Raw genomic sequence first — 23,947 nt, 5'->3', positions numbered from 1 at the left:
CAGCACTGACAAGGTGAAACTACGCCGGAAAATCATGATGAACTTTCTCGACCAACACCGGGATCGAACCCACGATCAGAGGGCTCTCGTTCTTTGGTCAAGTTGTATCATATTTTTGAAACTGTCATACGCCTTTATTTCATCAACTGTCATCTTAAAACATCCGTCACCATCCTCGGTTTTTCTCAATTTTCTTTAAAACACATTCTGACCTTCCTTTAGTCGTGGGGCGTGGGGGATTCGGGCCCCTTAAGTGAGTGGCCTAGGACCACTCTTCATATAAATCTGACACTGGGGATGGTTCACTTTAATTCATATTTATAAAAATCCCTAGAAACCAGATAGAGATTTAAGATTATAATCATAGAAGGAAGTTCTCTAATGATAATATTGTGATTAACTGAGTTATTTTGATAATAAATGAAAGACACTTCAAAATATTACTCATAAATATAGTTATCAGATTAAGATACAAGCCCTGTTGTTTTTTGGGAGATTTAGTTTTGGTTTTTAAATATCCACATTACCAAAAAAAAATAATAAAATGAAAAAAAAATGAGGAAAAAAATATAGCCTTTATTAAATGACAATTTGAATTAGAGTTTCTGCCTATTTCAGTCTCTGTGCTAATACTAATTTTTGAAGAATATTTTAAAATATTACTATTTTTGATTCCAATAAAAAAGATGTCTAACAGTGCCTTTACTTCACATCTCCTTTTCAACCCATACGATTTATTTTAAGTTTACTTCACTTTCAAGGCAACATGAAAAGGAATATAAAACTTGAAATCATATAATAAATGCATACTCGACTATTTTTACATAACAATCCCACAGTTTCTAATATATACCTTGCTCGAAAATCGGAACGCCCATTAAATAAAAAGTTCAAAAGATTCAAAACCCCACCACTGTCGCTAGCTATCCAAATGAGACCCAAAACACCCAACGACCCCATGATATTTCCGTCAATTCATCTTTCATATCAAAATCGACCCTTTAAATTCCGATCAGACATCCCCAGCGACCTCTAATTTTTTTCTCGACTCTTTGCAGTTCGTTTAAGAAAAGATGCGGTGTGTGTTCCCCATTCATCAGAACAATTTTCTCAGGATCCCGGTCACATCTCGTCCGCTAATCCTAGCAACGAAATTTCAATAACAAGTGCGCTTTTTGACAACGCGACTATTACTATTATCTTCTTATAGAATGGGCAATGAATTTATCTGCTTGTGTAAAGAGAAATAAAGAATTTCCTAGCATTCATCTTTAAAAAGTCGTTTGAGATTGATGTCACGTGTTAGTTTGTTCGTCTGCCCAGGTGTGATAAGTTAGCTGTAACTAATGACATATAAAGTCAAGATGAATCATTATAAACGGAGGTTGTAGAGGAGGCCATAGAATCAGATAATAATTGAAATAGTATGAATAAGAGAGGTTATCTTTTTATTGGCCCATGTAAATAATAGATGTTAGGATTGTGTATACATGTAGATAGAAAGGTACTACAGACTTTAAGTCATTTTAAATATCGCCCACCTATATGATGACTACATACACTTGTGATGATTTGAAGATCTGTAACCGACACATAATATCATAAACATCTGAATCACTGAATATGACACTATTTTATTTCCCACACACCCCCTACAATGGGATTTTTTTTATTAATATTTAGAGCTTCAAATATTTTTTATTTAATAAAGTATAACACATACTTATGGTAGAACAATTACCTAATTAATTTGGGTGACATTTTGGAGAGCATTCTCTAAATGTCTTTGAAACAAAGACCAAATAAATTAAACATACATTATGCAAGAGCTAAATCTACCTATTACAGGTGTTTCTTTAGGCCTAAAATGTTATATAAACTATTAATTGGACTATCCCGAATTGAACAGAGTCTCAAAATTAAAAGTCTGAGTACGTATGAAAGTTAAGCGTCAAAATATAAAGAAATGGTGTATTTACCCTGTCTCAAAATTTCAGCTCAAAATATTGAGTCATAGATTTTGGGTCAATTCTGATAATCGATTCCCGTTTCTTTAGAGGTTTATACAGTGAATGACCCATCTGCTGTACTTGATAATGAAAGGTAAATTTCACCTACACTTTATTTTTATAAATTAAAAGGCTGGTTTTATCCAGACACCGCATAATACACCTTTGGGCACCGGTACCCACTTCCAGATTAAGACTGACGGGTTTAAGTTGTTTGAAAACATATCAAGTATATTGAGTTAGTTGCTCGGCCCTAAGGTAGGGGATTTTAAGTGATTTTAACACAAAATTAACCAGTTTTATTCTCCAAAATATTATCGGGATTGGCCCTTTAAGGAGTGTAATGAAACCCCTATGAAGATAAACTTATTTGAACGGTTACCTGTAAAGGAAGCAAGATTCTGAATCTGGTTTTTAACAATTTATCATATATGTGAATTCTGTCGGTGTCGACAAATATCACATATATGATAAACTGGTTAAAAACATTCCAAATATAATTTTAACACAGAGATCTTTCCTACTGTAGATGCGTAAACAAAGATTGAAGAAATGAGAAGTGACACCAAAAAAGGAAAACTATCCTTATATATAACTGACTGAAGTAGAGAGCGATAACAGATACACAGTCGATTTTCAGTTCACTGACAATTCCTTTAAGACGAAAAGTTGTTATATAAGACTGTGAGAGGAAGATATCTGTTCGAATCTGCCAATTCATAAAAAAAGAGTAGTTTTAAAGCGATAGTTGCATTCTTTTTAAGTCATATGTTTAAAATATGTTAAAATAAAGCCTTAAAACACATGGAATCTATGCACAGACCTACCATGTTAAAGAATAAACCTGTTAATCCTATAATTCACTATTGTCAGATGAGAAATTGGCAAAAATATTTTTTTCAAGTTGAGGTTTGCCAATTCCATGTAGCAGTGTTATCATTAGAACAATATGATGTGTGAAGGTTGTCTGGGTCAACCAGGCATCTGTTTGACCACAGACATTGACAATTTCACACTGCCATTATGTAGACTTAGTTTTCTAGTGAAAAGAAATGATACAATTTCCAAGTACCGTGGGCAAGTAGAAAATATTTCAAATTTGTATTTGAATGTTTTTTGACTGCTAGAATGATTCCTATGATTCCTATTTGACAACCTCAGACCTTATTTGACAACGGCAGACCTTATGATACAGCGCGCATGTGCTAACCATTCGGCCATCACCACACCCACCCCCCCACCGGTAAATAAAAAGTTAAAACTAAATTAATAAATAAATAGAAAATTTTATCACAGTTTAAATGAAGAACTACATAAGTATATAAAATAGATGAGATTATTCATGATATGTATTAACAGCCAGAACAGTTGGAGCTTGTTTATCAATTCCAACTTTCTTCCCATTAACAACTAGCACCATAGGAGAATCAACACGAATACTTTCAAATGAGATTTTCTGTAAAGAGACAAAAAAAGAGCAATTATTAAATTATGTTAGTTTTAATATGGGAAATTAATTCTGTCTAAATTCAATGTGCTCTAATAATATTTTTTATTTCATGCTTGAAATAAAAAATCACTTATGAATAGTGAAATTTTCAGTATCTGCAAATTAAAATAAGTATTCAGTAGAAAATATGAACATTCAAGGAGCCAATGTTCAGCCCTTACGGGGCAGAGCAAGGGTCAGAGCAATTTCGTGTCCTGTGTGCACATTACCATGCACATAAAAGAACCCTTGGCAACTGAAATTCGAAACAGAAGAGGCAACAGTACTGCTGTTGAGACAAAATTTCCCTCATAGTACACTGTACAGTGTATATGCTGTCATCATAAGCCCAGTCGATGCAGAAAAGTAAGACGTTAAACCCCATTTCATTTATGATATACAAAGAACCATGGTGCCTTTTTCGTGCCATCCGAATGACTAAATACTTACTATATGTTTATGATTAACATGAATAGGTTGTAAATATGGTTCTGGTATAGCTACAGTATCACCTATCTTCATACCTCTACCTGGTGCTATATTATATACATTAACAGGATAACATGTACCTTCAGAATCTACCATACAAAATGTACTGAAATTAAACAAGTAAAATGTCATTAAACATACATTATGCAACAGCTAAATCTGCCTAATGCAGGCCTGAAATGTTATATAAACTATTAATTAGAAATTTATTAACATGACAAGACCATAATCAACCCTTGATGTCATCGGGATATCTCCAGTATTAAGTAGATTAGAACAGTTTAAACATATTTTGATTTACATGTAATTTAAAAATGGAGAAGTGAGGCTTAGCTTCAAGCAACCAGTAAGGTGGTTACAATTAATGCACACATCTTGTCAAACCTTCAAAGGCTAATATCTTTGCTCGCAATAGAGTAATTTGAATGAAATTTTCAATATATTAATTTTGCATTATCTAATTTCAAACTATTATAGCAAGAATGGATAGCTTTTTATCTAAATCTTACATAATGTATCTTTAAGCAATGTTGTATTTGTGGGGGGCCACGGAGGTTCGGTAAGTATAGTACTGGCTCACTAACCAAGATGTCCAGTGTATTGTTAAAAATATAAAGACAGTTGGAATGCAAAACAAGAGCTGGCCATAGATCCACTGTCAGGACAGGTAAAATTTCAGTCATGGGACACTGCATGGCATATGCCCATTTTCATTAGCCTCAATGGTGCCGTAAAGTAAGACATTAAACATCATTTCATTTCTCTTTGTACTATCATAAGGCCTGTCATTGAGTCAACTGGCGTGGTTTCGAATCCCTGGTTGTACGTGACAAGGAGTAGGGGCACCTGTCCAACCTCATGAGTTTTCTCCGGGTCCTCCGGTTTCCTCCCACTGCCAAAGACCCTTTTGCGCAAGCGAATTATTGAAATAAAATTAAACCATATGTTAGTCCCGAAATGACCTAGTTTGTGTCGAGTGGATGTTAAACCCCATTTGTCTCTCTCTCTCTTTGAACTATCATTTGATATAAGTTTGATACCTGTCTTCATTAGCCCAGTCAGAGCAGAACAGTAGGATGCTAAACCCAATTTCATCTCATATATAACTTTGATTCTATATCATATAATTATCCATTGTGCCAAATTTCATGTTTAAAATACAATTTATTTTTTAGCCATCTGAAAATTATGCTATGTTGGTCCTTTTCCAAGTGCATGGATGCCAGCAATAATTCAACATTATTAGTCCTAATACAAGAGCAGTACATAAGCCTCTTTTGGCTACATCTGAATAATAACAGTTTGTAGATAAAAGAGTCAATCCAGTGCTAAGATAAATATATGCTCAAGGAGTCGAACGAATACTCATGCAAAATATTTTATTATACGCAGGTTGGTGCTCGGAATTTGAATAAATAAGGTAAAAAAAAATCATCTCAGTTTAATACTTACAAAGGAACAGAATCTTCAGACATAACAGAACAGACAACTTTTCCCACAACTACAACTTCAGAATTACATTCTGCTTTAAGTTGTTTTAATTTAACAGGTTTTAATGTGACAGAATCTCCTTTTGGTCCAGTGTAAGTTCCACCACTGTATGGTCCTAAATCTTTCTCGTTGATGTGACTGATCATAGTTTGTAACTTTTTACCTTTCATTCTACCCTATAAATAAACAAATGTAATTCAAGTTTAACTTCACTGAGTAAAACTATATGTGAATATTAGATAGCTTATGTACAATGTATTATGTGAATTCTTGTAATAATATGAGAATACCAGATAAATTATGTACAATGAAATATGTGACCAATGACATCGAAATGGGTAGAAAATTGGCCATATCGAGTTATGCACATAATCACATTCAAAGCTTTATTTTGGTACCATTCCCGGCTCCATATTGTGTTCAATGACTGGGATATCACCAAATACGTCCAGGTCAATTTATGTACATTTTTATTATGAGTGCTAGCACAATACAGGTCTATGCATCTTACTACCTGTTTCGATGTGATGGGTTACATATGTGAATTTGTTACACTTGATTATGTGAAACAAAACCACTTTCGCTAAGTACTATTTGTTTGCAGTTTGATTAGAAAATAGTTTTCATCAACTTTACAACATGTTTACCTAAAATGCATGATTGTATCTATATATTTGTTTACCTTTGAATCTTTTAATTCTGAGACTTTATTTAAATATGAAATAAGTTGTTTTTCACGATCTCTGGGTTCAGACCAACTTGGATCTAATTGACTAGCTTGAGTAAATTCTTCTAATGCTAACTGGTAATCTTCTTGGTATTTATATGCCTAAAAAAAAGAAAAAAAATGTTTAAAGATACATTATAGGAGATTAGATAAAGAGCTGGCAGTTCTCACTATAATAGTTAAAAACTAGATAATGTAGAGGTAATTTGCTGAAAATTTCAGTCAAATTGATCCACTATGAACTGAGAATTAAGCGATTGAAATTTCGGCCTAGCATTGATCATCATTACTAAATGATGAATGAAAGTTGAGCAACAAATCGGATCCTAATCCAGTAAATATTGCAGGCTAGCGTTGACATTGAGAGTTGATTATGGTCTGGAAATGTCTAATTAATAATTTATATAACATTTCAGGCCTAAAGAAAGACCTGCAATAGGCAGATTTAGCTCTTGCATAATGTATATTTAATTATTTTAAATAAACACATATTTGATCACAACAGGAACACAACTTACATTTCCTCTATTGTGATGTAAATCTGAACTAGAGCTTGCTACTGTATCTTTTTCCTGAAGTTATATAAATACATTTTCTTAACAAAACTTAGGTAATTATCAATATCTCCCCTCCAACACCCCATTTCAAAAAGAATAATATACAATTACAACAGTATTGTATCAATGAGGAACTGCTTGGGTTCAGTGAGTAAGAAGCTTGCTCACTAACCAGGAGGTCTCTGGTTCGCTCCCATTGTTGAATGAGAAATGTCCTTGTGATTTTCCAGAGTGGTTTCCCCATGTCAATTGTTGTACAGGATAGAGGGCCTGATAAGGACAGTATCTAATCATTCAGATGGGACAAAAAACATTTTGAAAAGAACAATATACCACATCAACATTATTGTATCAACTAAGAGTCACTTTGGATCAGTGAGTTAAGACACTCGCTAACCAGGGGTCTTGCATTCGCTGTCTGTCGAGAAAGTTCCTTGCATTTTCCTTCCGTGGTTAACCATTGTCAGTGGTGCAGGACAGAGGGTCTGACAAGGACAGTTTTCTAGTGGTTAGAATAGAACGGAAAAGTAAGGTCCTGTGTACACATTAACGCGCATGTAAATGAACCCTAGACAGTTGAAATTCAATATAAGAGTAGGCTGTATTGCTGCTGTCCAGGCATAATTTCCCTCATATGCCCATATTCAATAGCCCAGTCGGAGCAGATAAGTAGGCTGTTAAACCTCATTTTATTGTATCAACTAACTTCATTTCCTTATGTACATTCATACATGGCACTAGAATGGATGTATATATTTAGAGCATACAAATAATTATTATTATTAGACCAGTAAAAATATAAACTTACGGCTTGTTGATAAGCACTCATACACTGTTTTAATATTTTAGGTTTCTGACCAGCCGCAAAAAACATGGAGAGATAAGCATTGCCCAAAATACCTAAAAGAACAAAAGTAATAGACACAAAAAGCATTAGTTCTACAGAATAATACAACAGGCCTTTACATTGCCAATTCCCATTAAAGCTAAATAATTTTATCTTCTTTGATTGGCATTTAGTAATTGAACAACATATAAACACAAGGTACAATTTTATGGATACACAATTACTGAGTTTAATACTAATACTAGCACCTGTTAAATGGCTGGTTTGCTTTGGATCTACCGCACTGATTTAAGAGATTTCTGCATAAATTTAGACGCATGGCTAAAAGCTAAGCTGTGTGAGTGTCATGATTGTTACTCCAATGAAAAGGAGGGTAATGCATTTTTTTTTTTAAAATGAAAATATACAATATAAAACTTACTCCAAGACAGACCATCTTGTAAATCTAATTGCACTGCTTCCTTAGCTTTTTCTACACTGTCAATAATTAACTTAGTTCTTTCTTCTGGTGATCCAGGCATCTGTCTCATAACCATTGATAAATTTCTTAAGGACACTTTATTCTTGGACTGTAACAGATAATTTTATGAAAATCAATAAAATTGCACATAGTCCTAAAAAACGTTTACAACCCAGGCCAAAACTTTCATGGTAATGTTATGTTTCCTTAACAGAAAACAATCCACGTTTTATATATAAATTTTCTGCTGATTGCTTCAATGCTGTTTTGCAATCATATATTTCTTCTTGTTTAATACCACACCAAAAGTCAAAGTTTTGCCAACAACTAGGTTAAAAAATGTAGCAAAATAAAAACTTTTTCACATAGATTTTGCAAGTTCAATAAATTAATATGACCCTAATAACTCTTCATACTTCACAAAAGTTATATTATTACTGTTCTATATTTTGCAGATTAGGACCACTTACATGATCTAATGCACCAGAAAAACAATTTTTAGCACCAGTTATGTCCCCTTTTTTCCAGAAACTTTCACCAAGCTGATTCCATCCCTCCACTTGCTTTGGATCCAATTTCACAGCTTTTGACAGTGCATCGTGTGCATCTTGGTTGAAATCAGAACCAACATTTAATGCCTTGCCTCGTAACATTGATAAAATGGCTTTATTTTTGACATGATCTGAAAAATAGTCAAAACAGATAATATCATAATTAACAAATTAACTTTGAATTGCAAATTAATCTATGCAAACAGTTTAGACCATATCTAAGCTACTTATTAAGTAAAAACAAAAAAATGGTACTACAAAAATTGACACTAGTTTCTAATACCTACCGGTATTGTACATCACTATTTAATCCTGCCAAAAAATAGACAACATACAGATCGATACCATATTGTATAAATTGCATGGATAAAGATTACTGGTACTACAAACACTTGTTCAGTAGTTTCTAATCATTTGTAGATCATTATTCAATCAAACAAATTATTCTCAGGAATACACAACATACAATTCAAATATATTGCATGGATTAAATCTAAAATAAGCTACAATAATATTCATTATAATATTATCCGTACTCTGGTTAAATAAACTGGACAAAAACATTCAGTTTAATAAAAAATATCACAGCATACCTTTTATCTCATCAAGATATTTTACTGTTTCTTCACATTTTTTCTTTACATCTGCATCTTTCTGACTTGCCTTTTCTACACCATGTCTTTCAATATAATGATCTCTAAAATTATATAACTCTGTAACAGCAGTCTACAAAGAAAAACACAAAACATAACTGGAAATAATTATTTTAGTTGTACATAACAAAATGTCAGGCACCAATTCTAATGAATTAGTATTTAACGTAATTATGACAGAGTCTTGAGACAGTCACATTATTGATCACTTAAATTTGGAAACGTAAAATAGTAAATTTTTCATTTAGTAGCCTACTATAGTCACTATAGACCTATAGTAGTAGATGATTCTAAGGACTTCCTTTGAGTTAGTTACTTTAGTAACGAATTATGAGAGTCCAGGTACTAGGACTCTCATATTTCGTTACTAGAGTAACTACCTTTGAGTAGGCTTTGTAATTATTTGATTACAAAGAATTTACAGGCCTGTAATTCCATTAATTTGGCCCCAAAAGGTACTACACATAGCTTAATAACTAACTAATCCACATTGAAATAAAAGTGAAACCATATCACATAATTCTCTGATTTTAAACAATCCAACGGCTACTCAAGATTTTATGTGGGTTTAACCTCAGTCATATGATGGATGGATACTTGTGACACTTGTGTACATAAAAAAAATGCTGCTTCGAAAATGTAAAATGCATTATGCCTATCACAAAGAGAAACTGTTTGGTGAATGTTTTAATGGTTCATACTTTATTATTTGTGACGTGAAAGTCATTTTTTAATTTTCAAAACAAAATAGCCGACATGCATGTATGTTGTTACCATTATTGGCATTATCATTCATTAGGCTTATTAATATTATGATGTGATGAAAATGATTCAGTTGCGGCTATTTTTGCTTGCACAATATAATACCGTATATACTTGCACAAAGCATCAATGAATGTCGACGCTACAATATATGCCATTTGCTCGTGAATATAATTCTGGGTCCAAACTGTCTTTGTTACTAACTTACAGATCACGATTTGACATTTCAATCATTAATCATGACATTCCTCTGGTCCATGAACACCATTTTTAATGAATTTATGGATAATTACATCAACTATTTTATCAAATTACGAAGCGGAAAGGTGCTTTGAAAAGAAGAGATATAAGATCTAACTACAAATACAAACCTCAGCTTTTGGAAGGTACTCTACAGTTGACTTTTGTGAATCTTCAAGATTTGTTTTATTTTCATCGGCCATGTTGGAAACGGGTTAACAAAAATTTGCGAATGACAATTACACAAAACGAAATTTTATATGAAGAAAAAAAAAGCATTAATGATCATGTTTAGGCTTGAAGTAGATTATTTTATTGTCTCTGTACACGAACTTAATGATAGCATTATGACTAATCGTATGCTCATTAATCCTAGTTACGTTGTTTCGTTCCGTGTTTGTTCCAAGTATATCGTTTGAGTGTAGTTTGAAAACATGGCGCTGACTTTGACTGAAGAAATTATTCGAGATCGAGTCAATTTAACTCATGAAAACCTTGGTAATATGCCATATTGTTGATTTTTTTTCCTGCCTTCCGAACACTGAATAATTGTGACTGCATATGCATAATTGTTTTGTGATCTTATTTAACGTGATATCTCAAGTATGCATACAATTTACAACAACAATAAAGATCATTGTTCATCTGTCATCACTTCAGACTTTCATGTTCAGTCATGTTTAATTTGATAGTTATACATGTTTCTCAGATACTTCAGTAATTCCATCTATATTAGTGGGGGGGGGGGGGTATGATCGATACATTCAAAGTTTGCACTATAGAGTATAAATCCTAGTTCTCTCACTGTGGCTTTATGTTTTTAATGAATTTTATTTTAGTAATTAATTAAAATTCTACTTCTACTACTACTTCTAGATCTACGTTACAAATCAACTAGAGAACATTTTGTGGATGGTGCTCTTTATATGCTGAAATGATAATAATACTGTGATTGTGAATTCAATCCGCCTGTTGTGCAAACATGCAAATAAAATTGTGTTTAATGTTGCCATCTATAAATTTGTTGGCTAGATGCTCTCAACCTTTTTTCATGATTTCCCAACCCTAAATCTTTTGTAGGCTACTTCCATGTTTTCTATATCTTTTTCATCTCTGAAAGTAGCATGTTTATTTGCCACCAACTGTCAAGGGTTCTTTTATGTGCATGCGAATTTGTACACTGGGCCTCAATTTATCATCCCCTCTAAATGACTAGACACTGTTCCTTGCCAGCCCCTTCATCCTGCACAACTGTCAAGGGGAAACCACAGCGGAAAATTCTGATGAATCTTATCGGCTAACACCAGGAGCAAACCTGAGACTGCCTGGTTAGCAAGCAAGTACCTTATAACCACTGAGCCAATGCAGCTCCCTTCTATAAATGAACCAACTGTTGAGGGGATTTTATATTAAATACTCTCTTTTCTTTTCATGCAGGCTAAATACAATTATGTTATGTGATCATACATTCATAAAATATGAAATAAATTAATTTGATGTGGTAAATACATAACGTAATTATTTGTAAACTGAAGTTATGGAAGTTACAATAATCTGGAAAAGCTGAACTGATACCAGTAGTGATATATTCAATAATTTCTTTAACACTGCTGACCTGTAAAGCTATTTTGAATGGTAGGCACTGGACAGATTTTAAAGCCTAATCCAGAAATCTCTCCTTAGTTTTAATTGGAAAGTCAAATAGTAGTGATCGGTATGCTGTGAATAGGATAATAAATTTTAGTATATTTTTTATGTTTTTCAGAGGATGTTAAAGCCTTGTCGTTACCAGGAACATATCATGAGAAATTTGTGTCCCTCGGAAAATCATTACGTAAATTTTCTCGTCTTAAAGATCTTGATTTGTCAAGAAATAACCTAGAATCGTTAAAGGTAAAGGTTCAATATAAACAATATACTGTATATTAAGAGTATCCTATTTTTCGAAAATTAATTTGGAAAAAGTGGGACATCTGTTTAATTATCTGTTAAAATTTACATTGTTATAATCAAATATACCATAAACTACCTACACCATTATTTTTAAAAATAGTGATCATTTACCAATAAAGATGCATTATGTAAGAGGTAAATCTGCCTGTTGCAAGGTTTTTTTTGGCTTCAAATGTTATATAAATTATTATTTACACATTTATTAACATGAAAGGCTTATAAATATTATAATCAATTCTCTAGACTATCGGATGAACAAGATTTAAATGGATTTATTTACCTGCTAGATATAAAAATTTAATGATAAAATGGACAATCAAGGCAAGAATTAATCTGCAGTTCTACACTGTATCTTCAAACAGTCATAACCTCGCTCAGAATAAAGTAATTTAAATGAAATGTTCAATATATTCATTTTTCATTATCTATTTTTGAACTATTAAAGGAAGGACGTTCAGCTTGATACATCTTACATAATCCATCTTTAATGTTGAATATTTTTAAGTGAACATTTCATTGAATTTCAGGGAATGGAGAATTTGAAATTTTTGGAGACATTAAATCTGTATCCTTCTCAATAAAAACTGTACCTACTAGCCATTCATGATTTGTAGTCAATTAGACACTTTGTTTACAGGACTTCTTCTCTTTGGATTTCACACATAATAGCTTTGCTGAATGAAAGGAAGACTGTATGTCAGTTTCAAACTGACATACAGGTTTAAGTTTTAAGTAGAGTCTTGATGAAACATCTTATATACATGTACCTTCCTTTTTTTATACCAGACAAAATTAAGTTTTATGTTAAACCCCCTTATTTGCTTATTAAATTCATTTGAAATTATTGTGAAAGAGCTAATATTAAATATGTCGACTCAAGACTTGATTTAAATTACATTATTTTATTGATGATCCTTATAGCAAATTATAGATATTATAACAGTATTAGTACAATGGAAGAACTGAAGCGATTAAAGTTTAATGCTAATCTGAAGGATATAGATTTACGTTTAAATCCTGTCACTAGAAACGAACCTGATTATCGATTGTATTTAATCCATATGTTACCAAATCTTCAAAAACTAGGTAACTCTTCTTTTAATTAGTCAATATTTTAATTACAATGAAACTGTCTCAACAAATTTGTAAAGAAAAATTAAATATTTTGTGGTAATGATTAAATTTATTTTTTATTTTAACGATCTAACATTTGATTTTCCACTGTTAAATATATTTTGAAAAAAACAATGTTTTATTTTGTTTGTGTAATTTTGATTTTCAAGTGGATTTGCATAATGCATTTGTTATTCTTGATAAGCCAGTCAAGCCACAGTGGCTCTGAGTCAGGTACTGGACTGCTTCCCACCCCAGATGTTGCGAGATCAATTCCTCAAGATTATTGAGCCAGGTTTTCCCTTGTCAGTGGTGCAGTACTGAGGACCTGGCAAGGACGTCGACTAGTTGTTAGGATGGGACTGAAGACAAAAGTTACCTTTAACCCATTTATGTGCACGTAAAAGAACCCTGGGCAATTAGCCCAGTGGGTGCAGAAAAGTAAGGCGTTAAAACTTAAACACCATTTCATGTCAATTCATTATTTGTTATTCTTGTCTCAATTAGATGATCGTGGTGTAAGAGATAGAGAACGTCAGGCAGCTTTAACTCACTTTAGTACAGGTCAAGCTACAGAAATGACATACCATCCATCTAATGATGAACCTCAAGAACGACAACCATTACCACGAGTTGTAGCAATAAACAAACTTGCCAAGGGGTCTACTGGTAAACAATCCATAGTTTTTTTTATACGCCAATATTTTTTTGTAAATCCAAATTAAAATAGAAAGAGAGGAAACCAAAACCGTTTGATAGGATCCAAGTTTTTTTGATGACAGCACTGTTATACTTGTATTTGGTCACCCTTTAAAAAAATCAACATAATAAATCCAATGAGATGAACAATTTTACTTTTTTACCCAAATCAAAGTGATCTTATCATATTAAGTAACATGTTGACACAAGGATGACAGATGTATGGAAGGGTTTCTAATTTTCTTAGTACCTGTATATGCTGTGTATTTATTTTTATTATTTTCAGTATTAGATGATGATGATGTAGCGGTTATTGATCTTGTATCACGCAATGATGGAGATTTAAGTAAACCTCGCCCTATAACAGGTTCTGGAAATCAAGAAACTAAAATAGTGGATTATTCTCTTCCTTGTAAGTATGACAACCAACAAATACAATATTTACTTATTACAACTGACAGATACAGCATTTACTTACTACAACCAATAAATACAATATTTACTTACTACAACCAACAAATACAATATTTACTTACAACAACTATTATTCACTTATTAAAACCAATAAATACAATATTTACTTATTACTTACTTATTACAACTAACTGACAGATACAACATTTACATTACAACCAACAAATACAATATTTACTTGTTACAACCAACAAATACAATATTTACTTATTGCAACCAACAAATACAATATTTACTTACTACAATCAACAAATACAATATTTACTTATTACAACCATCAAATACAATATTTACTTATTACAACCAACAAATACAATATTTACTTACTACAACCAACAAATACAATATTTACTTATTGCAACCAACAAATACAATATTTACTTACTACAATCAACAAATACAATATTTACTTATTACAACCAACAAATACAATATTTACTTACTACAATCAACAAATACAATATTTACTTATTACAACCAACAAATACAATATTTACTTACTACAACCAACAAATACAATATTTACTTATTACAACCAACAAATACAATATTCACTTATTACAACCAACAAATACAATATTTACTTATTACAACCAACAAATACAATATTTACTTACTACAACCAGCAAATACTATATTACAAATACAATATTTACTTACTAAAACCACAAAATACAATATTTACTACAACCAAAATATACAATATTTACTACAACCAAAAAATACAATATTTACTACAACCAACAAATACAAAATATATTTATTGCAACCAACAAATACAATATTTACTTACTACAACTATTATTCAATTACTACAACCAACATATAAAATATTTGCTATCTTTTAAGTGGTGAATTATTCCTGAGATCTGTCAGTGATTCTTGTTTCTTAATATTCTTCCATTGTTAAAGCTGAACTCCGGTTACAAAAATACCGAAATAATTAAATAAAAAAAAAGTTGCAAAAAGATGGGTTTGGTATACTGTTGGGAAACAATAGAGCAATCAGTGAAGCGTGTGTAGAGAATAAGGCCAGATGTGTACAGCTGGCTGACAAGAAACAAACTGGAAGTGAGATCGGCTAACCTTTCCAGATCATAAGCCTCCATGTCCGCCATATTTATTTCATAAATTGGAAACAAGTATGGCGGCTTGGGAGCGTTAACCTTTTTTTTATTTAATTATTTCGGTATTTTTGTAACCGGAGTTCAGCTTTAAGCAAATGTTCACATGGTCTCTAATGTTTCCATCTATGTATTTAATGAAATGTTTCTGTAAATCAATCTAATATGTATAAAATCTAAATGAATTATATTTGTAGCTTTAACTAAACTTGCTGATAAAGATAATGATAGATTAGATGTATTAGATCGAGACATGAGACCGGTGAGTACATGAATCATTTTTTTACAGGAAAAGATCCTAGACTTGTACGTGACAAGGAGTAGGATCACCTGCCCAACCTCATGTGTTTTTTCCGGGTCCTCCGGTTTCATCCCACTGCTAAAAGATTCCCTATGTGCAAGCAAATTATTGAAATGAAATTGTACCACATGTTAATCCTAAAATGACCTTGTTTGTGTTGGGTGGATGTTAAACGGTTAAACCCCGATAACCTACTTTAAGTTGATAATTTCTCCAGTTTTCTCACTTAGTACACTCATTTGTTTGCGTGTCAATTCTTGATATTTTTCATCTTCGTTGTTATGAAGTTTTACCTTTTTATTTACAGTCCACAAAATCGAATCCAAATGAACCTGAGGCAATGATCCGATTGCGTCAGAAATATCCTAATATTCCTCCGTCTGTTTTATTAGATTCTCCTGAAGACAATAAACCACTATCAAGGTACTCATTTTTTTTATGCTTGTTTAAAGATACATTATGTAAGATTTAGATAAAGAGCTGACCATTAGGGCTATAATAGCTCAAAAATAGATAATGTAGAATGAAAATATTGAAAATTTCATTCAAATTAATTCATTCTGAGCCAAGTTATCACCGTTTTTAGTTTGGCAAGATGTGTGCATAGTGGTAACCAGGGCACTAGTATATTCAAGACTTAGCCTCGCTTTCCCATTTTTAAATTAAATTTTTAAATGGTGAACCGTTCTAATCTAGTAAAAATCTCAAGTTTTTTGATTGCGAACCGTTGGTTGCTCAGTGGGTAAGACATTGGCATGCTAACCTGGAAGTCCTGTGTTCGATCCTGGTGTTGGTCAAGAAAGTTCATCAGGATTTTCTGGCATGGTTTGCCTCTGTTAGTGGTGCAGAATGGTGGGCCTGACAACGGACAAGGTATAGTTGTTCAAATCAGAGATTGGCATGCATGTAAAAGAAACCTTGACAGTTGGAATTCGATATAAGAGTGGGCCATAGCGCCACTGTCCAGGCAACATTTCCCTCATAGCACACTGTATGGTGTATGTCGTCTTCCGAACAGTAGGGCGTTAAACTACACTTCAATTTAATTTGATTGCTCAATGTTTTATAAAAAGATAAACGTGCAAGTAGTTACCGGTAATATATGCATATCTATTTATTTTGGGATATAGGCTTGGGACATAAGCCTTACTGTTGGCTTGTCTATATGGCCTTAATACAGTATTTTAAATTAAAACCCGCCTTAATTAAATGTTGTTATTAATTTTATATTTTTAAAGAGTTTGTTTACGTTATTGAAAAGGTTTATAATGTATATTTTCAGACAAGATGGTTTAACAAAGTTTGATGATGAAGAGGATGCTTATACTAAGTTTAAAAGTCATGGCTACTTTACAGCCAATCCTAATACAGGTATGATCTACCATTTTCATAACCAGTGTCTTCCTTCTCTGTCCGTTGGGTCATGGAACACTGTCTAGTCATTCAAATGGGATGTAAAACTGAGGTCCTGTGTCACGTTTACGTGCAGCCATGCATGTGAAAGAACCTTTGATAATTGAAATAAGAGTATGCCATAGTGCCGCTGTTCAGGCAGAATTTCACTCATAACACACTGCATAGTGTATGTTCGTCTTCATTAGTCTAGTCGGTGCAGAAAAGCAGGACATTAAACCCCATTTCATTTCAATACAATTCAATTCTTCTTTTACTTGAGTATAATGATCTCAGGAGAAAGAATATAATAATGTGAATATTTTTAAAACATTTAATCTGAATGTTTTCTTCAGCCTCTAAGAATCAAACAGAATTAAGGAATCCTGAAATGGACTGTGGCAATGATGCTGAAATTTACCCAGAATTTCGAGAACTACCTAAATGGTCAGCTCCCGTCAATAATCAGGAAGGTCATGTTGTCAATGGAGATAGGACCAGACATCGTCGGACAAATAGTCATCCTTCTAAAAATAATGAGGTAATGTGTAATACTTTTGGGGGCATTTTTAAATTGATTATTATCACCTTTCAGTTGGTGTTAAGAATTGCATAACATTTGAATTATTAACAATTAAATTAACAGCAAATTGGAAGTTAAATCAAGATATTAATGAATGAAGGTTTTCATTAGAATGTGTAACAGGCATAAAAATGTCCAGCTGATAATAATAGTAAATAAAAATAATTAATAGATTAATGATAATGTTTTTGTTGGGAGTTGGGTCTGTCATTAAGGCAAGTGGTGTGGTTTTGGTTGGTTGTGCATGACAAGGAGTAGGATTGCCTGTTCAACTTTGTAGGCTTTCTCCCTGAATCCTGAATTAAAATTGAATCATATGTTAATCCCGAAAAGACCTAGTTTGTGTTGAGTGGAGGTTAAACTCTCTCTCTCTCTCTCTCTCTCTCTCTCTCTCTCTCTCTCTCTCTTATTTATCTTTATGTATCAATAAAATTGTTTTAATCTGATCATTTAGATTGAACAAACATTAGAAGAACTTGGAATACCCAAACATTTTAATGGGGAGTCTCAATCTCAGGTACCAGAAAAAGAAGAATCAGTTAAAGTAAACTTAGAGAATAACCAGCTTGTTAAAGGTTTTCTCTTTAAACTCTTGGATATGGTGGATCGTTATTGGAATGGATCCAGATCTTTACACAAACATGCTAAATTCAAAGGTTAATTTTTTACGATTGAATACGCTTATGGCATAATCATAATTTTATCTATGTGTGTGTATATATATATATACTCTTGACATGGACAGTGTCTAGTTGTTCAGATAAGACAAAAAAAACAATGTCCTGTGTACATTTCGGCATTTACGTAAAAGAGCAATTAACAGTTGGAATTCGAAAAAAGAGTAGGCCGTAGTGTCCCTGTCCAGACAATATTTCCGTCATAACACACTTTATGGCCTAGTTGGTGCAGAGGAGTAGGACATTAAACCCCATTTCATTTCATATATTTATTTGTCCAAATTTTCAGACTGATGTCATGAATGAATTCACCACAACTGTCATGATTTCTATCCCAGGAATATATGTGTGACAAGGAGTAGAATCATCTGACATTAGAGTTCCCTGTTTAAACCTGCCCCTACTCTACTAAATACAGCCCTACATACATGGCAAACAATGAAATAAAGAATAGCCATATGTTGGCGTTGAAACTAATTATTATTATTATTGTTGTTTAAGCAGCTTGTGTATTAAATGTTCAGCTGAAATGATTATGAGAATTTATTTGTTTCTGTTTGTAGAACAAGCATTACCCTTGGTAGAGAAATATTTAGGCAGTGCCAAGGTTGATCAAAATATACCAGAAACCACACAAAAACAAATGGCACAGTTAAAAGAAGAAAATAGGTTACTTAGATTACAAAATGCTGATCAGAAACAATTAAAAAGTTTATCTTCTGGAGGGGAGACTGAACTTTGGGAACGTTTACATTTTTCGCAGAAAAAATTGGTAAGTATGATTATAGTAGTTGTGCCTTTTCCTAATTAAAAATTTTATGATTTTAATCATTTTGTGTTTCCATGGAAACAAATTTGACTTCGTTTGTGCTATACAAGAATGTTGGTGACTGAATCTTCTTCTTGTATCTTTTGAAATTGGTATATTATATGATAGGATTGCTTTTATATATATTTGTGTTTCTATCTACAGGATGAAATGCAGGATCAAATTATCACATTCTCAAATGAGAATAATTTATTAAAAAAACAATTAAATAAGTATGAACAAAATGGTTATAATGGTAGTGGAGGATCATCACGAGTTTCATCAAATCAAATAGGTATATATCAAGGTTCTTAATCCATTTTGAAATGGGGGGGGGGGATGGCCGAATGGTTAGCTGTATCATAAGGCCTGTCATTAAGTCAACTGGCATGGTTTCGAATCACCGGTTGTACGTGACAAGTAGTAGGGTCGCCTGTCCAACCTTGTGGGTGTTCTCTGGGTCCTCCGGTTTCCTCCCACTGCTAAAGACCCCTACGCGCAAGCGAATTATTGAAATAATTATAAGCTTCCATTCCCTTTAATATAACCAGATTTCAACAAAAATATTTCTTGGTAATTTGTTATGGAGAATGTTGTATTATGATGTATGTGATAACCACAAAAATAACAACAATTAGGTACACCTTTTGAAAATTTTCCATATTTAATTCACATATCAGCTTTAAGTTCACGTCAGTAATATTCCTGAATAAATTACTGTCTTCGTTTATTCGATAAAACGCTTGTGTTTCATCAGTTGATGATCTAAAATTTTATAATTTTTCTACAATTGCCAGTATCAGAAAATGCTGTAGCCAAAATAAACTGATACAACACCATGGCATTTCTTAATAACACAATTTGTAGGTTTTTTTCTATCACCTAACTAGTCACGATACTTGCAGAAGTTTTTATATAGATTACAATATATGCATAGGCCTCCTGATATTATGGGCCAAGAACTGGTCCCCAAATTTGCTCATCTTATTCTTCTAAAAAAAAGTCTTATGTACGATGGACATCAAACTTGGCATGCTTGTTCCTTGGACAGTTGTGCATCGATTAACAGATTTTGATTTTTGCTATGACATCACAACTCAAAGATGGCTGTTATTATCAGTTCCTGGTCTATGGAATGGTGGTGCCTGTATTGGTATAAAGAGCATTGTGTAAATTTATTGGTTTGAATAAATGTTTTAAATTTAGAGAACTAATATTTGTATCTATAAAATCACTGAAAAACTTTTACCAATGGATTTTTTTTACCATTAAATCATACAAGTCATCTAATGTTTACTATGAATGGAAACAGTTATAAAATTTACAATAGTCATTAATTAACAGGTGTTTAACTAAGTGTAAAAGATGCCACTTCTAGTGTGAAAGAGTGACTATTTCTAATATCCATCACCATTGAATACACAAACCTAACTAATAGTGGTGTATATCACTTGATTGACCATATATCATGTCTTAACACCTTAGTGACATAACACCTGCTTAATGACTACTGCATGATCCCCAAACATTTGAACTAGTAAACATACTTATAAAATGACAACTTAGATCTGTTTGTGGCGAATATTTTCATTACAGTTTAAGTTGTATCCTGAGTGAACAGGTGTTGTCATGAAAGATAGAAAAGTGAAATTATATATTATTGTAAAGAGAATGTAATTTATATATTATAGAAGACTTTCAAAGACAGAATGAAGCTTTAACGAATGAAGTGGAGGGTTTACGAGTCCGATTAAAACAATATGCCCAGTTACAAGATTTGTCTAATATGTTACAAGAAAGTCATACGTAAGTAAAATAAGAAATAAGGCTTTTCTACAGCTAACTCAGATTTTAATTAATTTTAGGAATTTAAATTAAAAGGTTTCATTGTTGTCAGATTAAAGGCTTGATGTGTCATATAGAGCTCTAGCAATCCCTTGCAAACTACAATATTGTGTAATTTTAATCTCTAGTAGGAATATCATACGAAAAAAGGATCAATTATGTTTAATATACATGTATATACAAAATTATGAAAAATTGAAATTTCAATGATGTATGCTGCTCAAGCATAAGTCGCCCCACCGTCTTTTATTTAAGATTATCTAGCGTTGGCATTTTGTTTTCTTAATTAAACGTTAAATAATCAATCTGAGTACATATTTAGCATGAATTAAGCCATGGAACATTTATATTTTTGCAAAAATGCAAATGACGCATTAAGCCTTTAATATGGTATTGGTTAATTGAAAGGTGAAATAAAGATATTGTGAAAACTGTAGTTTAGTTAATTCTAGATGTTAGCATTTCACTAGCATTTCATTCTTTTTTATTTTGACTATTTTATCTTTCAGTTCCCTGGTTCAAACAAATGAACATTTACTAAAAGAACTGGAAGAAGAACAGCATAGACATCGACATGAAGTGGAACAACTACACTGGAGTTATGATCAACTTAAAAAATCCATTAACTATTCTAGAGATCAATCTGGATTAAGACTTGAAGAACATGCCTGATTTATAGGAATATAAACTACTTTTAGACTGGAAAATTGTCTAAAGGTCCGGCTTCCATGTATGGGATTTTTTTGTATTTCCATGTGTACAGAAAAATCACTGAAAAGATTGGGGATCCCACGTAAATGGTAAATGACGTCATAAGAGAGGATTTCTCTGTATAACATGGAGCCCCCAATATTGTTTACTTTCAGTAGCTGCCTTTTTATAATGACCTAAATATCTGCTATTTGCAAGCTGAATTTGCAGCAACAAGAGCCGTTGATTGACTTAATTGAAGAGAACCTGTGTTTATATGCCAGAAAGTAAACACTCGGTAGGGCACACACATGCACACTTCACACGAGAAAAAAAACGCTGCAGAAAAGTCACTCATCGCGCAACTTTTTTTCTTTTCCCACTGAAACGCTTACATGGAAACGGTGGCATTACATTTGAATTAGATTGATATTTTCGCCGGCGGAAACACCTAACCTATTGATGCATCTGTTATGAAGAAAATATTCAAAGAAATGCAGAATAGCATGAAATATTTGTACAGGCTATTTTGTGAATATTTTGAAAGATTAGGTGATATTTTCCAATATAGAAAAATATTAAGTGATATTTTCTGGCACTAGTCTGAGAATGTGGTGTAAAATATAATCGGGTTTGTCTTTGAAATTTCTAACTTAAATATTTAACTATTATTATTTATTCCGTCCAAACACAGAAGATACATGTCTGTAATTGTATTGTAATCTCTTTTTTTATTGTCATAAATTAAAAATTATTTATGAAAAATATTTATAAACAATGTTTAGCCATAATATACATTGAAAACATTGTAATTGTTCATTCACAATTTAACATTAGTAAACTGATGACAATAAAGCGGTGGACACATTAGCTGAATCATTCCGCCGAATGGGTGGACACACTAGGCGAATCCTTTGCCCGATTCATCAGACGATTGTATCACCTTTCACGTCACATGATTAAACATGGTGGTGACCATGTCTTTAAACAATCACATGACTTCTCGATATGATTGGATGATGAGTGGTGATTGGAAAATAAATTCTACAATCGGGCGAATGCTTAGGCGGACACACTAAGCGAATCATTCGGTCACATAACAGTGGACACCCTAGGAGAAGTTTGACACTGATTGATTCAACCGAATCATTTGGCTAGTGTGTCAACCGCTTAACTTTATTATGGCAACTCAACTGAGTTTGTATGTCTCTCTTAAATGATTTAAAGAAGTATTATGAATGACACAAAGAAAATAAGTGGAACTAATTTTAAATAAAAATATATTCAAATGTTCCTTCCATTCACCTGATTATCATAAATTGAAATTAAATTGACTGTTTATTAGCATTGCAGTTTTGTTTCTGGTGTAACCGTATAGTCACCTCAAAAACCCTAATTCTACTTTAAGATGTATTTGTTTGTTACATTATTTAATATTTATTTAAATTATATATTTTTGTATAATTTTAAGCGAATAAGACTTATTTATTACAATTAATATTATAAAAGAATTGAATAAGGTATCAAAATGCACAATCAAATTTTGGTTATTTCACTAATTGACTTTCAGAACTAGTGGGGCGTAGATTTAGTATAACAACTTTGAATATAACAACTTAAGATTAAGTTTGATTATACTAGACAGAGACGAAAATGCTTTGCCTGCCTATTAGACTGGAAACTGCTGAACAAGAGTGTTTAATAACATAAAAATATTAATGCATGTCAAAGGAGGCAAGTTGCTAACTCAACATCATCCACGGTCTTGTTATCTTACCATGAAAAGATGGGCTTCTGATATCCAATATTTAAGACAAAATGTTTTCGTGCACCATTTGTAATGAAGCAACTTGATGAATGAGACTAAAAATACCCCACAGGAGAATACTGCCGGTGTAGATTGGTATAACTAAATACCAAAGACTGACATTCAATTGGGACTCTCTGCATATTTAGCTGAACATAACTGATTAGAAATTACAGTAAAAACAGAAACGATTGAATGTAAATCAA

The 23,947-nt window shown here is 32.4% G+C and overlaps 2 protein-coding genes across 2 annotated transcripts; one reads left to right on the top strand and one right to left on the bottom strand.

The window, feature by feature from the left end:
• Window positions 1–3,275: 3,275 nt before the first annotated feature.
• Window positions 3,276–10,487, bottom strand: LOC126814736 (tetratricopeptide repeat protein 5). The gene is made up of 10 exons (XM_050540107.1): window positions 10,407–10,487; window positions 9,214–9,346; window positions 8,540–8,751; window positions 8,031–8,178; window positions 7,571–7,662; window positions 6,724–6,777; window positions 6,161–6,307; window positions 5,440–5,654; window positions 3,949–4,093; window positions 3,276–3,465 (listed from the first exon to the last, which is right to left on the bottom strand). The coding sequence occupies exons 1-10, from the start codon at window positions 10,476–10,478 to the stop codon at window positions 3,346–3,348; spliced, it is 1,338 nt and encodes a 445-aa protein (XP_050396064.1). The 5' UTR covers window positions 10,479–10,487; the 3' UTR covers window positions 3,276–3,345.
• A 215-nt stretch (window positions 10,488–10,702) lies between these two features.
• On the top strand, window positions 10,703–22,951 carry LOC126814730 (centrosomal protein of 72 kDa). Its single transcript, XM_050540096.2, has 15 exons — window positions 10,703–10,773; window positions 12,041–12,168; window positions 12,756–12,793; window positions 13,160–13,314; window positions 13,849–14,010; window positions 14,327–14,452; window positions 15,836–15,900; window positions 16,247–16,362; window positions 17,222–17,310; window positions 17,688–17,872; window positions 18,369–18,570; window positions 19,155–19,363; window positions 19,565–19,694; window positions 21,091–21,205; window positions 21,754–22,951. Exons 1-15 carry the CDS (start codon window positions 10,710–10,712, stop codon window positions 21,914–21,916), a joined length of 1,947 nt encoding a protein of 648 aa, XP_050396053.1. The 5' UTR covers window positions 10,703–10,709; the 3' UTR covers window positions 21,917–22,951.
• Window positions 22,952–23,947: the final 996 nt, after the last annotated feature.

This window comes from Patella vulgata, chromosome 3 (assembly GCF_932274485.2).
Source record: "Patella vulgata chromosome 3, xgPatVulg1.2, whole genome shotgun sequence".
In the NCBI taxonomy this organism is placed as follows: Eukaryota; Metazoa; Mollusca; class Gastropoda; family Patellidae; genus Patella; species Patella vulgata.
Note: the sequence above shows the minus strand (reverse complement) of the source record. Positions and strands in the feature narration are given on the sequence as shown.